Source organism: Dendroctonus ponderosae, unplaced genomic scaffold (assembly GCF_020466585.1).
Source record: "Dendroctonus ponderosae isolate FM_Combo_2020 unplaced genomic scaffold, Dpon_F_20191213v2 Dpon_F_20191213_4, whole genome shotgun sequence".
NCBI classification, from domain to species: Eukaryota; Metazoa; Arthropoda; class Insecta; order Coleoptera; family Curculionidae; genus Dendroctonus; species Dendroctonus ponderosae.
The window spans coordinates 15774272-15787790 of NW_026018611.1; the positions used below are offsets into that span (position 1 = coordinate 15774272).

General features: G+C 34.4%; 2 protein-coding genes across 2 annotated transcripts in view; one reads left to right on the forward strand and one right to left on the reverse strand.

Moving 5' to 3' along the window:
• Positions 1-13519, forward strand: part of LOC109541261 (biotin--protein ligase) — a 53728-nt gene that overhangs the window by 37967 nt on the left and 2242 nt on the right. Inside the window, exons 7-15 of the mRNA XM_019910066.2 lie at positions 2020-2274; positions 2330-2494; positions 2625-2856; positions 2909-3101; positions 3217-3528; positions 7709-8204; positions 9032-9195; positions 9374-9488; positions 9541-9754. Of these exons, the coding sequence (XP_019765625.2) occupies positions 2020-2274; positions 2330-2494; positions 2625-2856; positions 2909-3101; positions 3217-3528; positions 7709-8204; positions 9032-9195; positions 9374-9488; positions 9541-9754 (2146 nt within the window). The remainder of the gene's footprint in view (positions 1-2019; positions 2275-2329; positions 2495-2624; positions 2857-2908; positions 3102-3216; positions 3529-7708; positions 8205-9031; positions 9196-9373; positions 9489-9540; positions 9755-13519) is intronic.
• The window catches only part of LOC109541262 (microtubule-associated proteins 1A/1B light chain 3A), a gene marked incomplete at its 5' end in the record, with an annotated part of 53406 nt that overhangs the window by 23136 nt on the left and 16751 nt on the right, over positions 1-13519 (reverse strand).

A 13519-nucleotide genomic window follows, 5' to 3' on the forward strand; every position in this document is an offset into this window, starting at 1 on the left:
AAAAACATCATTGCCGCTGTGCCTTTTCATCAAAAAATTGTAAAAGAGAACTTTTTTGATATCAAAAATTTTCGTAATTTGAAGCAAAGATCGTATTTTTTCTTTTTGAATGCTTAAGTATTCCAATATGCTACCAATTAAACATGGAACAATTTCAAAATAATGCTTAATAACAAAGATAAAATTCGATATTCAACTGTTAATATCTTATCTTAAATTTTGGAAAAAAACATTTTCAATATTTATCTCGTACTCCCCAAGGGAGCCCCTATGACCCCTTAAAAGGAATGACGCCAATTTTGAATCACCCTGTATTTAAATATCAATGATTAGAAAAGATAAGATAAGAATATCATAATCAATAATTAGGAAAAGTTTACTAATTAGAAAAAACTTTTACGTTCAGTCAAAATAACACGCTGAAAAGTTTTCCGAGCTTATAGTAGGATTTCCTCCTGGCTTTCTGTTCACACTTGTGGTGAACACTATCTAACAAAATGAAGTAGCGATCGAATTTTTGGTCTTCCGTGTCTCTCTCCGATGACTGGCTCGTGAGTGAATATACGGGGTGATTCAAAATTTGCATCATTCCCTTTAAAGGGTTTTAGGGGCTCATTTGGAGAGTACGTGATAGATAATGAAAATTTTTTTCGAAAATTTCTTGATGTTCATAATCGAATTTCAACCTTGTGATTAAGTATTATTTTGAAATGGTTCCATGTTTGATTATAATATATTATTGAAATACTTCTTCTTCTTCTTTAAGTGCCATATTCTCTCCGAGAGCGTAGGCGACCTCTCGCGCATACTTATGGAACGCATCGTCCACAATATGGTCTTTGCATAGAATTTATTTTTGATTAAAAACATACTAGAATACAAGTTTTGTTACATATAAATACACTACAAAAGCAATCCAGAAAAAAAAATATTTTGGCATTTAATGGGCTTTCAAAGTGGCGTCATGCGAAACCGCTATGTGATTGGTCTGACGTCACAGTATACGGTCGGCCTGCGCATAGCGTTGTGTTCATTTAAATCGTATGAGCGTCTGTACAGTAAAAACCTGGGTTTGCTTGTGCGATTAATGCATGCGTCTGAAGCATAAATAAATTTATGGGTTTACTAGCGCGTCGACGTCTAGCGTCTGAAGTGTGACGCAACGTCGGAACTCAGGCACTGCTATCGAGACCAGTCTAGCGGCAAGACGCAAGCAATTTCACTGCAATATTTCTATTTATTTGCCGTCGACATGAAACAAATTGATTTCTACTTAAGCGAAAATCAGCGTGGAATTCAGTATCATCTATATATCGATGTTTGTACATAGAATGATGAGGTTTTCTGTTTGTAATTAATAACGGAATCATGGTTTCATTATCTTGTTCTTCTAATATAAGAGCCAATGCAAGCTCCATGATGCTAATTAATTAACTACTCAAATTTTCCTTTGCACTGGACTACACTTTTTAGACGCACAAGAGAACCCACCTACGACGCATGCGATGTACGCTGCAGCCGTTGCTTGCATCAGACGCATGCATCAATCGCACAAGCGAACCCAGGCCTTTACCTCGGCTTGTGTTTCATTAGTTTATTGTTATTGTTTTATAGATTATTGTGAAAAATGCACAGTACGCCTGGTCCCGCTGTACACGCTTATTTTTATCAGCAGAATGAGGTTTCCCTGTAATATTGGGGTTTCCCTGCATCACAAGGTTTCGGTATTGCCACTCTTAGGCTAAACCCAGCTGCTGAGAGCAAATAAGCTTGAAACCGGTTCTGGTAGGCTGCCTGAGGTTAGCGCACCTCCAAATCTGCACGTGCTTAGATAGATCATAAGCTCATGACGTGTGCGATGATACCGAAAAGTTTAATATTTCAATTATATTGTCAGTGATAATTAAATAGATCTAGTTAAATAAAATCAAAATCCCAACTGAAACAATGCAATAATTGACGAAAACAAAAAAATGTTTACTATTCAAAAATTTAATTCAGCAAAACTAATATTTTCAGATCGAGAGCATCGAACACGAGAGCACAGAAGACATAAATCTAAGGACGAATTGGACTCGTCACGTCACTACAAACCCGAAAAAGACAAAGAAGAGAAAACTGAACCAAATGGAAATATAGAACAAGAATTAGACTATCTTCCAGCAGATGAAAATATGCAAACTGTCACAGATGCAACTAAGCAAAATGCAGACCCGACCGAGGCTAAAAATGACGGGTCGAGCAGAGAAAAAAAGCCTGCCCAAAGACACAAGGGTGAGTATAAATTTAGCTGTCTTATGGATATAATAATGGGACACTACCATTACAGACAAACATAAACATAAAAAGAGCGATGCTGAATCTCAACCCAGCACAAGTCATGTTGTGAAAAGCTCAGATAAATTAAAAAAAGGTGGTCGAACATCGAGCAAAGAGAAGAAACTTATCAGAGGTAGAGCTACTTGCGATGAACCAATTGAAGTAACTGCAGAAGGTGAAATCAATATTAATTTTAACCGGTTAATTTTTTACGCAATATCTTTATTTTAAGTCTCCTAAAGTTTTTATTTTATTAACTTTTAGTTACTATCATTTAGTAATGTTAGTTAACATGTTTAATCTAGGCGATTCAAATGAGTCGGAAACCCACATCTCCAAGGATTTACCAATCACTACTGATCGGAACGGTACAAATTTCAAGAATGAAGATATACCATCTCCCGCTGATTCAATTGAAATAATCGACAGAAAGCAGCTTTTGAGTGTTAAGCCGCCAAACATTTTAGTATACGCTGACAGTACAATAGCAAAAGAAAATGTCAAAGAAGTCCTAGCTACGATCCTAAATAAAGAAAAGTAAGTGGAAAGTTGTCGCTTATACAGCCCCAACGTAACTCTCTCATTCTAGATATACAATTTATGATCTTCCTCTTACTGGGCCGATGACGTGGAAAGACTCGACAACATTAGTTGTGGTTTGTGGGAGTGTAGATGCAAAAGTAACTTCAAACTTAATGAAATTTTTGTTAGGCGGTGGGCAACTTCTATGTCTTTGTAGCGATTTGCTTTACAGTGTATTGCACACGTTTACAACAGCCGAGGTAACAATTTTTTAGTGGTTTCCTAATAGTTTGACAACATTTTTAGATAGATGCCACAGATAAGCAACATAAATTAAACTAGAATAATTTCTATATTCTCGCGTTCATTTGTTAGGTCAGAGAACACGAATTGGTCCGTTTTTCTTATGGAAAATGGAAGAATGTAAAAATGATGCACCACATATTTTGCTATCAAGCTTCGCCGGCGAAGAAACAATTTTCAAAAGATTCCGACACTTCCAATCATAGCAGTGGTAATGGGTCCAGTCCCATTGCCCCTAGGACTCCTTCCACCGTGGAAATTCAACATAGTGGCATAGACTATACCATACAAGTGCAGGTATTGGGAGCTGAAGAGACCTGGCAAACACCCAGTCTTTTATTGGCCACTGTTAAAAGCTCGGACGGCAGAGCTGTATTTTCACAGGTACAGTTTTATTTATTCTATTCAATATTGGAAGGTGGAAATTATGAAATTATACTGTGTGTCTCACGGTCAGCGTCCATTAAAATATTTCGGGAAGTATATAATGCGATTTGAATATGATTTTCGCACACGCTCTCTTCAGATGAAATAACAGCGCCAGTATGTGACTTCCGGTTATACCGAAAATTGTCTCACATTTATTTTCAATGGAACACCCTGAATAATGAAATAGGTAAGTGCAGATTTCGAAATGCGCCAACCTATTAACTCTCGTCAGCTGGGTTCAGCCTGATGTTCGCGGTTTCCAAACCTACACTTTATAACGTCAATTAGAGATGAGCTAAAGTGTGATTTTAAACTCACTATTATAACTGTGAATGTATTTTTGTACTGTAAATTTAACCTGTGAATGTGATTTCACTTGTGATTGCCATTGTTTCATTATATGGCAGCGTCATAAGGTGATGGGCAATTGTGCGTCACTTGCAGAAACAATAGTAAAACATTTGTAATTCAGATTTTTTAAATAAATAACTTTATTTAGGGATACAACAAATAATATTTTATACTTAAAACACAAATGATTTTAAGGATACTGAAAAATAACAGTCTCTGCAACTAGCAACTGGCTACACATTTTGTAAACCCCTGTCCTCTAAAAGTTCTAAAAACATTCTGGAAAAAAAATAAACAAACAAAAATAAAAAAGGAACAAAAGTCTATTGTTTTACACAGAACGATTAGCGTTCAATAAAGTAACTTTAATTTTTGATCTAAAAAAAAACTATTTGGGTGAAAATAGGTACAAAAATATTATTTTGCTACTCTTCGCGAAAATTTTCACAATTTATTCATATTGTAGGATGTTGCATTCCATGTGCCGTTTTAAATTCGAAAAAATGAAGAAAACAGAAACACTAAGCGTATTCCCAGAAAATTATTTAAAAATTACACAAACAGGTTACTGATACACAATCAGAATACGGCTAATGAATGGTATATACTGAAATACGATTCCCAAAAATCAATAAAATCCAGGCTCAAGGAAACCCGTGAATGCTATGTCATTAACGAACAAAATAATTTCATTCGGATTTGTTTTGTCGTCGGGCCACATGTGCAACATATGATCAATACACGCAACTCGCAATAGTAGCATTAGCAGTGAAAATATAAGTCGCTCTATAATATCACGTTTGGGTCAATCACGTTTTAGATCACCGCTCCCACCAAATGCGCACATGTGCGTAAAAGTCCGTGCGTAAAAGTAAAGCAAATGAACAGTAAAAAAAAGTGCTTCTGATAATCGCTTCTGATCGAAAAATGGCACTTAGATTCATTCGAATAAAAACGAGTTTTTCCTAACGTTTTAATCTAGAATACTGCCAAAAAGTCTCATGCAAAAAAAATTAAGAGATCAGTTTTACAAGAAAACTGGTGGTCTTTATAGTTTGGCCTTCTCTATCTTCAACAAACAGTTTGTGAAAAATATAATTAACTATTTGGAAAATTCGTCATCCTCATCGCTCTGAGGAATTTCCTTCGTTCCACCTGAAGGTCCTTCAGTTTTTGCGGTTTTTTTCGTTTTAGATTTTTCGTTCCTGCAGAAAGGATGATTCCGTGAACTTTTAGGAGTTGGCGCGGTGCTGCACCAGCGACACGGGCGCAGTAACTCAGTTCCGTTGCTGGGAAAGAGTTCATAAAATTTTCTTTTTTTTGTACTTGTTTGGACAAAGTGGTAAAACATTATTTATACAAAATTTGTATAACCTTTTTTTTTTAGATGTAAAAAACATTCCAGTCTTGTGTCTCGTAAAATCCGCTTTAATTAATGACTTATAACTCATTAACCGATGAGTTATAAACTCATTATCTCAGAGAGCAGCAACAACTTAAAAGCCCAACACAACACAGTGTTACCCAGGCCTAGAATATTTATTTATAATAAGATCAAGCAAAAAATAAACATCCTACAGGGTGTTTAAATAGTGTCATGTTTTCTTGGTTAATGTCTAAATCCTTTTTGCATTTCTGGTGGCTTCAATTTTTCCCAAAATAGAGCTATAATTCGATAAAGAAATTAGTCGAATCGGATCACCGACTGAGAAAATTTACACAGTCAAAAGTTAGGGAATATTTAAGGTATACGTACAATTTGCAGTATTTTATGCAAATTGAGTAGTCAATGAAGCGAAGCGTCCCTTGTATGGCAAACAAATCGTAACCTGAAGCCGCTCTCTAAGTTAATGAGTTCTAACTCATCGGTTAATGAGTTATAACTCATTTACCGATGACCGAGACTGGAATTTTAGCATCTAACAAAAGGTCATCAACTCCTAAAAACTCACTGAGTTACCTTTTCCGTAGAAACGATTGCTTTAAAATATTTGATCTAAAATGGAAAATTTTGAAGAAACTTAAAAATTCTTCGGGACGATGAGGGTGACCATGTGAGTTTTCCAAATKKTGGATTATCTGCTTTTGCTTGTTCTGGTCGTTTTCTGGAAAGACTATATTTTATTCGAAAAAAAAGAWACAAGATAATTTTGTTTCCATTTTGTCCSAAATTCAAAGGTAAAACGGGTATTCGAAAAAGACGATAAAGAAGATCAAATTAAAACGGACGAGTTWWCTGGTAAAATCAATCGATCTCTTAATTTTGTTGTATAAAWGACACTTAGTTTGCCAGTTTTTAACAKTGAAACGTTAGGAAAAAATGCATTTTTCTGTTAGGAGAAAGTTTTGTTTAGAAATATTGTCCTAAAAGCGAAGAAAGCGGAATTAAAAAAAGACAAATTATTCACAGTGACGAAGATGACGGGTTTTCCAAATAATTGATTATAAACATTCGCTTGTTCTGTTCGGGGAAATATTGTAGAGCAAAAATCCAGAAAAAATTATTAGGATTTTGTCCAAAGTTCGAAGCTGCGAAAGTTGTAAAAACATTTTTACAAAGCTGTTATGGAGGCGAGTGTTCCAATAAAATTTATTTTTATATAGACTGTCAGTATTTTTAAGTAAAACTAAAAAATTATGCGTTTTTGGCGTAGAAAGAATCGCTTGATAAAATCTTTGCTAAAACTAGGAAGACCTAAGATTTTAAAGAAGCATTAAGACTCTTCAGAGCGATAATGGTAGCGAATTTTCCAAATATTTTTTTATAAACTTTTGCTCGCTGGTCGTTTTTCAATATAATCTTCATTACTCGCTAGAAAACTAAGTAAAATTATCTGGTTTTTRTGRCAAATTCGAAGCTGAAAGGGGTTTTCTAAAATTCCCTGCAAAGCGATGAATAAGGAGAATGTTGTTACAAAATTAATTTTGTMATTTTTCTCTAAATGAACCCCATGCTTGTCRAAAGCTTTTGATTAAAAACTTTTAGTTTTGTAATCGATTTTTGAGAAAACCTTAATAATTTTCGKGAAAAAACGGGAGAATTTTGTTTTYGTTTTCGTCCCCAATTCGACACTGAAAAAAGTTTTGTAAAATTCCTACTAAGCTCTAAATTTATCGTGCAATTTTTTCACGTAAAAGACTTCCAGATTGTCAGTATTTTTAAGTGAAACTCTTCAAAATAGAGCGTTTTTGAGTAGAAAGTAMAGYARAAAAAATTCACTCAAAACTAGGAGCACAWTTTTTTTTAAACTAGTCTCCAGAGAGATGGGGGTGACGTGTTTTCCAAATAATGTGTTACAAACTTTCGCTGATTCTGTTCGTTTTTTGATAAAAAATTATTTGATTTTTTTTCGAACCGGAAACTGATTTCAAAACTTTTTGTAAAGCGGCGAAGGAGGCAAGTGTTCTATTAAAATTTATTGGATACTTTTTCGCAGAAAATGCCTTCATATTGGCAGTATTTTAACAGCGACGTTAAAATTTAATTTAATAAATAATAATAAAATTTAGAAAAAAGATAACATTTTCCCAGTAACGGATTCGAGCTACTGCGCCGGTGCGTTGGGTTGGCGTACCAAGCCTTTTGCGCCGCACTGCGCCAACTCCTAAAAATACGCTGAGTTACCCAGGTTTACGTTGTATGTCTTAGGTAAAATCATCATCATTACTGGCGTTACAACTCTTCGAGAGCTTTTGCTGTGTTTTCCACTGCATAATTCGAATGGCTTTTTACTGATTTGCAAAATTAGTTAGTTTTAATAGCAGTTTCTATGCATTGTTACAGGTACATTTGGAAATAGACCCTTGTGAATATGTGGACGATGAAAATAAGTTCGAAGCTCTCAAAGATAGCAACCCGGCTCGTCTTGACATCTTCCGAGACCTCCTAGAGAATCATTTGGATTTGGATTGTGACAATTCAACTGAGACACCCGCTTTTACACCAGCCTACTTTCTGGGCAGACATGACTTAAAAATAAACATGCTAAACGAGACACATTGCATTAAAGACTATGAAATGAAAGCCGCAGATATGCACATTGTATTTTGCGGTAAAGATGACCGCTACGACGCACCGAGCCGCACATTTTTGCCCATTCTTATTTATGCATGTCCGCAAAATTTCAACACTGTGAGCTACTTCGAGACATTGGATACGAAATATATTGGAAGGCTGGTTATTTACAGTGACGTTCTGACCAGTTCGCATGTTTTATTGCAACATAATCAGGTCACGCACGGCGTCGCAGTCATTTGTCGCCAACAATTAGGCGGACTTGGTAAATATGGAGTTATTTAAATAATTTTTTTAAATTTATTTTCCTGACTGCGTGAAATTGTTATTATATTCTTTTTCTTCCTGGGTTTCAGTCAAAGTGTGAAATAAAAATGTGTATATCGTTATTTCATAACGTCTCGGCGAGACAACAGCGCCATCATTAGATTTAAAATTCATACAAACTGATAATTGCTAAACATTCTTTTATGTCTTTGCTGTTTTGAAACCTTTGTTGTTTAAAGAATGGTTTTAAATTGTTTTGGTTGTATTTATTGTTTAAGGATTTTTATGTATTTATAATTTTCTTGTTGGTATCGTTTATTTTGGAAAAACAGTCACTCAGCTATATTTAAAGATAGATTTATTAAAAGATATAGATATATTTATTAAAAGATAAAGATACAGAAATATTTAACACTTGCATATAAAAACATTTAGTACTTTCAAATAATTTTCATTATTTTGCTTTCTCCCAAAATTAATGTTTCAAAACAGCAAAGACTCAAAATAATGTATTGTTTACCAATTGTGAGTTTGAATGAACTTTAAATCTGATGATGGCGCTGTTGTCCCGCCGAAACGTTATGAACAAAACGATATACAAATTTTTAATTCACACTTTGACCCAGGAAGGGAACGCAGGAAGGAAAAGAATATAATAGTTATTTAAATAAGTTGTTCCACATTTTATTGCTTTTAATTGCAGTATTTAGAGACTAGCAAGTGTAAACATATTCATTTTTTAAGTTTTTTTAGAAAATATTTATTTTACAATTCTAAAACATGCCTTTAGTATGAATTAAGCTGATTACAATTCACTTTAATCAGGGAGGTCGAAAAATAAATGGCTAAGTCCTCGAGGAGGAGCCTTCTTCTCCTTGCAACTTCACATTTCTACCATCACCAATCTGGGCAAAACTCCAGGATTGATGCAACACCTGATTATGGTTGCAGTAGTTAAGGCCGTGAAGAGACTCACAGGAAATAATCAAGTAAGATAATCTGAATTAAATCTTATTATTATTCTATGTCTACAAGTTGAGCGAAAGAATTGAAGCTAATTTTGGACTTCATCAAATGAGGTCTAAAAAATCATATATCACACTTCTTGTCTAAACAATTTTATTTTTTCTWTGTGACTAAAAATATTTATTATTTAAATTGTTTCAGAATATTAAATTAGGAATAAAATGGCCCAATGACTTGTACGTGAATGGATGTGTTAAAGTAGGGGGGGCAATGGTTACTTCAGTAACACTCGGTGAAATGTCTTCAGTTAATATAGGTATGAAATAATCAAAATGCAAAGCGTAAATATTTAGATTTATTTTCTTAAGGATGTGGCGTCAATTTAGCGAACTCCAATCCTACCACATGCATAAATGATTTAATTAGAAAAGTGAACGAGGAAACAGGAACTAACATTCCGGAAATCTGCCATGAGCGATTTTTCGCGCAGGTCTTTAACGAAACAGAAAAGCTGATCAACAGGTTTCAAATTGGGGATGCTGACTACTTTTTCGATTACTACTACGAATACTGGCTGCATATGTAAGTATACATTTAATTATTAAAATGAAGTTTTAGTAATTAGAATGCATTTAACGACCAGAGCAGGGACGAGCAACACGCGGCATGTTTATCCGGCCCTCCATGCATTTCTAAAATTGAATCTATTTTATCGACTTTATCCCATTCAAATATTGTTATAAAATTAATTATAATAAATCGGTAGTACAGGGTGTAAATTGATTGAACTTTGGCCATCCCGATTTTGCATTTAATTTTAAATTTCGGAAAAATGTTACATACAAAAGTTGTAGATAATAACGTCTAATTTATTTTAGGATAACATGATAGAGGGTGTCTCAAATTCAAGTGACAGATCAAACTTACCTTTTTTTTTTAATAGAATGCCGTACTTTTTGTTACATATTCCAACTATTCGTACAATTCTAGGCCTATTCGATATAAGTATTCTGTATTGGTTTTCAACTGTTTTTGAGTTAATAACCAATATTGATTAAAGTAAAGAGACTAGAAACCGCGCAAACGCAGAGATACGAAGGATTAAACGAGAGTACTGGAAAAAATTCACCAACGATATGCAACACGATATATATGGAGCTCAACGGAAAGTATGGAAGATGCTTAAAAATGGAAAATAGCCTGTGAACGAATACATTCAAACTAAAATTTTGTCACTGCACAATTGGGAGAGATATTTTAATGACCTGTACGATAACAACCAACACACAAAGGTGAGGGCTGAGCAGGCAGAAAAAGGAGAGGAGGTACCAATATCATTCACGGAAGAAGTAAAAAACAAAACAAAAAAGCTTAAAAATAGAAAAGCACCGGGTGTGGACAATATACCCAACGAACTTCTAAAGTATGGCGGTAATAAACTCACAAAAAAACTAACGCATCTCTTCAATGGAATATTAAGCTTACAAACAATCCCCGACGATTGGCACAAGAGCTTCACCATACCCATCTTCAAAAAACGACAAAAAACCAACCCAGAAAACTACAGGGGTATAACTCTTCTATGCTCCTCGATGAAATGCTCCAAATGCCGGTCTTTCAATAATTCAATTTTAAATTTAGCGCCATTTATATTTGTCTGAATTTCACTCAGCTGCAGTGGTTAATGCACAACGCCAAAACTAGAGAAATCACTTAAACATGAAATTCCGAGCGATGATAGAAACCATCGCTAATCGTAATCAGAGGGGACGAAAGCGCAGAAGATGCTCGTCGGACCACGTAGAAAGGATGGACCCCGAAAGAATAGCCAAGATTGTGTCGAATGGAAATCCAGCTAGTAAAGACCCATCGGAAGACCACCGAAAAGATTGAAGAAATTTTTGTTGGACATTCATCTCAAAGTAGAATAAACAACATTGACCAGACGAAATAAACAGACCAAAGGGTCTTTACAAAGAATAAGAAGACGATTAAAGTTAACGAACTCCATTAACCGGTGTAGACCCAGCCGGAAATTTTTGCACTCTGGACGAGTCAATTATGAAGAAATTTTGAAAATTTTGACACCAGATTGTACCCACATAATGGCGCTATCTCGTCGTGAAACCTCAGGATAATTTTGAGGTATCTCAATTGMAGGTCAAAGTCAAAATTCTTGAGTTTGAYATTATTCGGCGTTTTTGACATTCAAAAAGCAAAATGAAAATGTTGCTCCCATAAGATCCCATGTMAAGCGAAACATTGAATGTTTATAGCTAACCAACGAAGAGCTAGTCRCACGYGAATCGAAAAATTTGTCCCCAAAGTTTTGCAGGAYTATAGGAAATCAATTGCTCGCTTATTATCRATCGGAGCGAAAAAATGAATTCCAACTTTTTTATGGAGCTTTAGACTAGGGCTCGGAATTTTTTAAAATCTGATATTCGAATATTCGTTTAGTGGTTTATTCGAATAGTAAAATTATTCAAATTCTCGAATATCTAACGAATATTCGAATAATCGAGTATTCGAATATTCGAGTATTTCTATTCGTATTCGTTACATATCCGAGTGTTCGTTTTCCGTTCACCGTTTTCCAAAAAKAAAAATCGTWATCTCATATCATTTTTGGCAACTAACCGCAACGGATAAAAAAGTGCCTTTGTCGGGACATTAATTGTAACACCGCGCAAAAGTTGATGACGCGAATCACCAGAAGACAGTGAGGTAWTTTTATATTCATTTGCAGGAGGGTAAATGATTATTTTTATTTGCTTGTAAATATATGGTTATTTGTTTAAATGCTTGTAGAATATGAATAATTTTATTTYATAAAAGTATACAAAGTGCATATTAAGATATTTGCACCTTGTGAGTTTGATAATGTTGGTGTATTCGAGTATTCRATTATTCGAGTATTCGAATATTCGGATATTCGAATATTCGAGTTATGACTACACATAATTATTCGCTTTTTGAATATTCGAATATTCGAATACTCGAATTATTCGAGTTTRCTTCCGAGCCCTACTTTAGACGGCCGACCGACCGGATTCACTTGAGCTCTTTTGGTTATCGGAAACTCGGGGATTTTCTCGAAAACTTTGAAAGCTAGAAAGCTGAAAAAAATACCGTTGGATTGCTCGATGGGCCGGAGATTTCATAAATAATAACTTTTCTGAACCGATGATTGAAGCGATGAGAAAGCCTCGTTTTTGTGAAAAATAAATAAAATGTAAAATTTCTGAAAAAAAGGTTTCATCACAAAAATGTTTGGCAATTTTTTTTGTCGAACTTTCCTTTCTAAAAATTTCCTCTGTGCGCTTGAGGGGGAAGGCGAAAAAGTTTGTAAAGGCGGTTATTAAGGGGAAATTTTCAAAATTGAATGAAATTGTCAAATGACATTAGAATTAGTTGGAATTTTGAGTGAGTATTAAAAATACTGACGATCCGCAGGACTGTTACGTGAAAAATTACAAGATAAATTTAAAGCTTTGTAAAAATTTTACAAAAACTTTCAGCGTCGAATTTGGGACATAAATACATTCCTCCCGATTTTCCCCGAAAACCATTAAAGTTTTCTCCAAAACCGATCACCTTTTCTTCTTTTTTGACAATAATGGGGTCTTTTCATCCAAAAATTACAAATTAATTTTGCTAGATCAATTCGCTTCAATTATCGGTTTACAGGAAACTTTACAAAACCCATTTCAGCTTCAAATTTGGCACAAAAACCAAATAATTATATTCAGTTTTTTACCGAAAGTAATTTTCTTGAAAAATTCACCGCCCTCATCGCTCTGGAGAATTTTAAAGTTCCTTTAAATTTTCAGGTCATTCCAGTTTTATTAATTGTTTCTACGCAAAAATAGCATTATTTTTTAGTTTAGTTACTTAAAATACTAACTATCTGAAGAAGAACTTCAGGTCTGAAGGTATTTTCCGCTTAACCGATTTGCAAAAACTTTTGGAAAACTTTTTGCAGCTTCGAGTTATGGACAAAACCGTAATAACTATTTCTGCTTGTTTTTCCAAAAATATTTGTCCGAACTGAAAAAGCGAAAGTTTATAATCATTTATTTGGGAAACTCTTGGAAACCAGGGTTTCTTCAATTTTAGGTCAATGTTTCTAAACATCAATGTTTTTGGGTATTAACAAACTAACAGCTTCATTTCTTAATTAAATTACGTCATTATACAAGGTGATTCAAAATTGGCGTCATTCCTCTGGAGGTGTTGTCTGGCGCTGTTATAGGAGTACAGAAAAAATAGTAAAATAATTTAATTGTTATTAAAAACTGGGAAATTTCCAAAAAACTATATCAGAAATACGGCAGCAATGTTTTT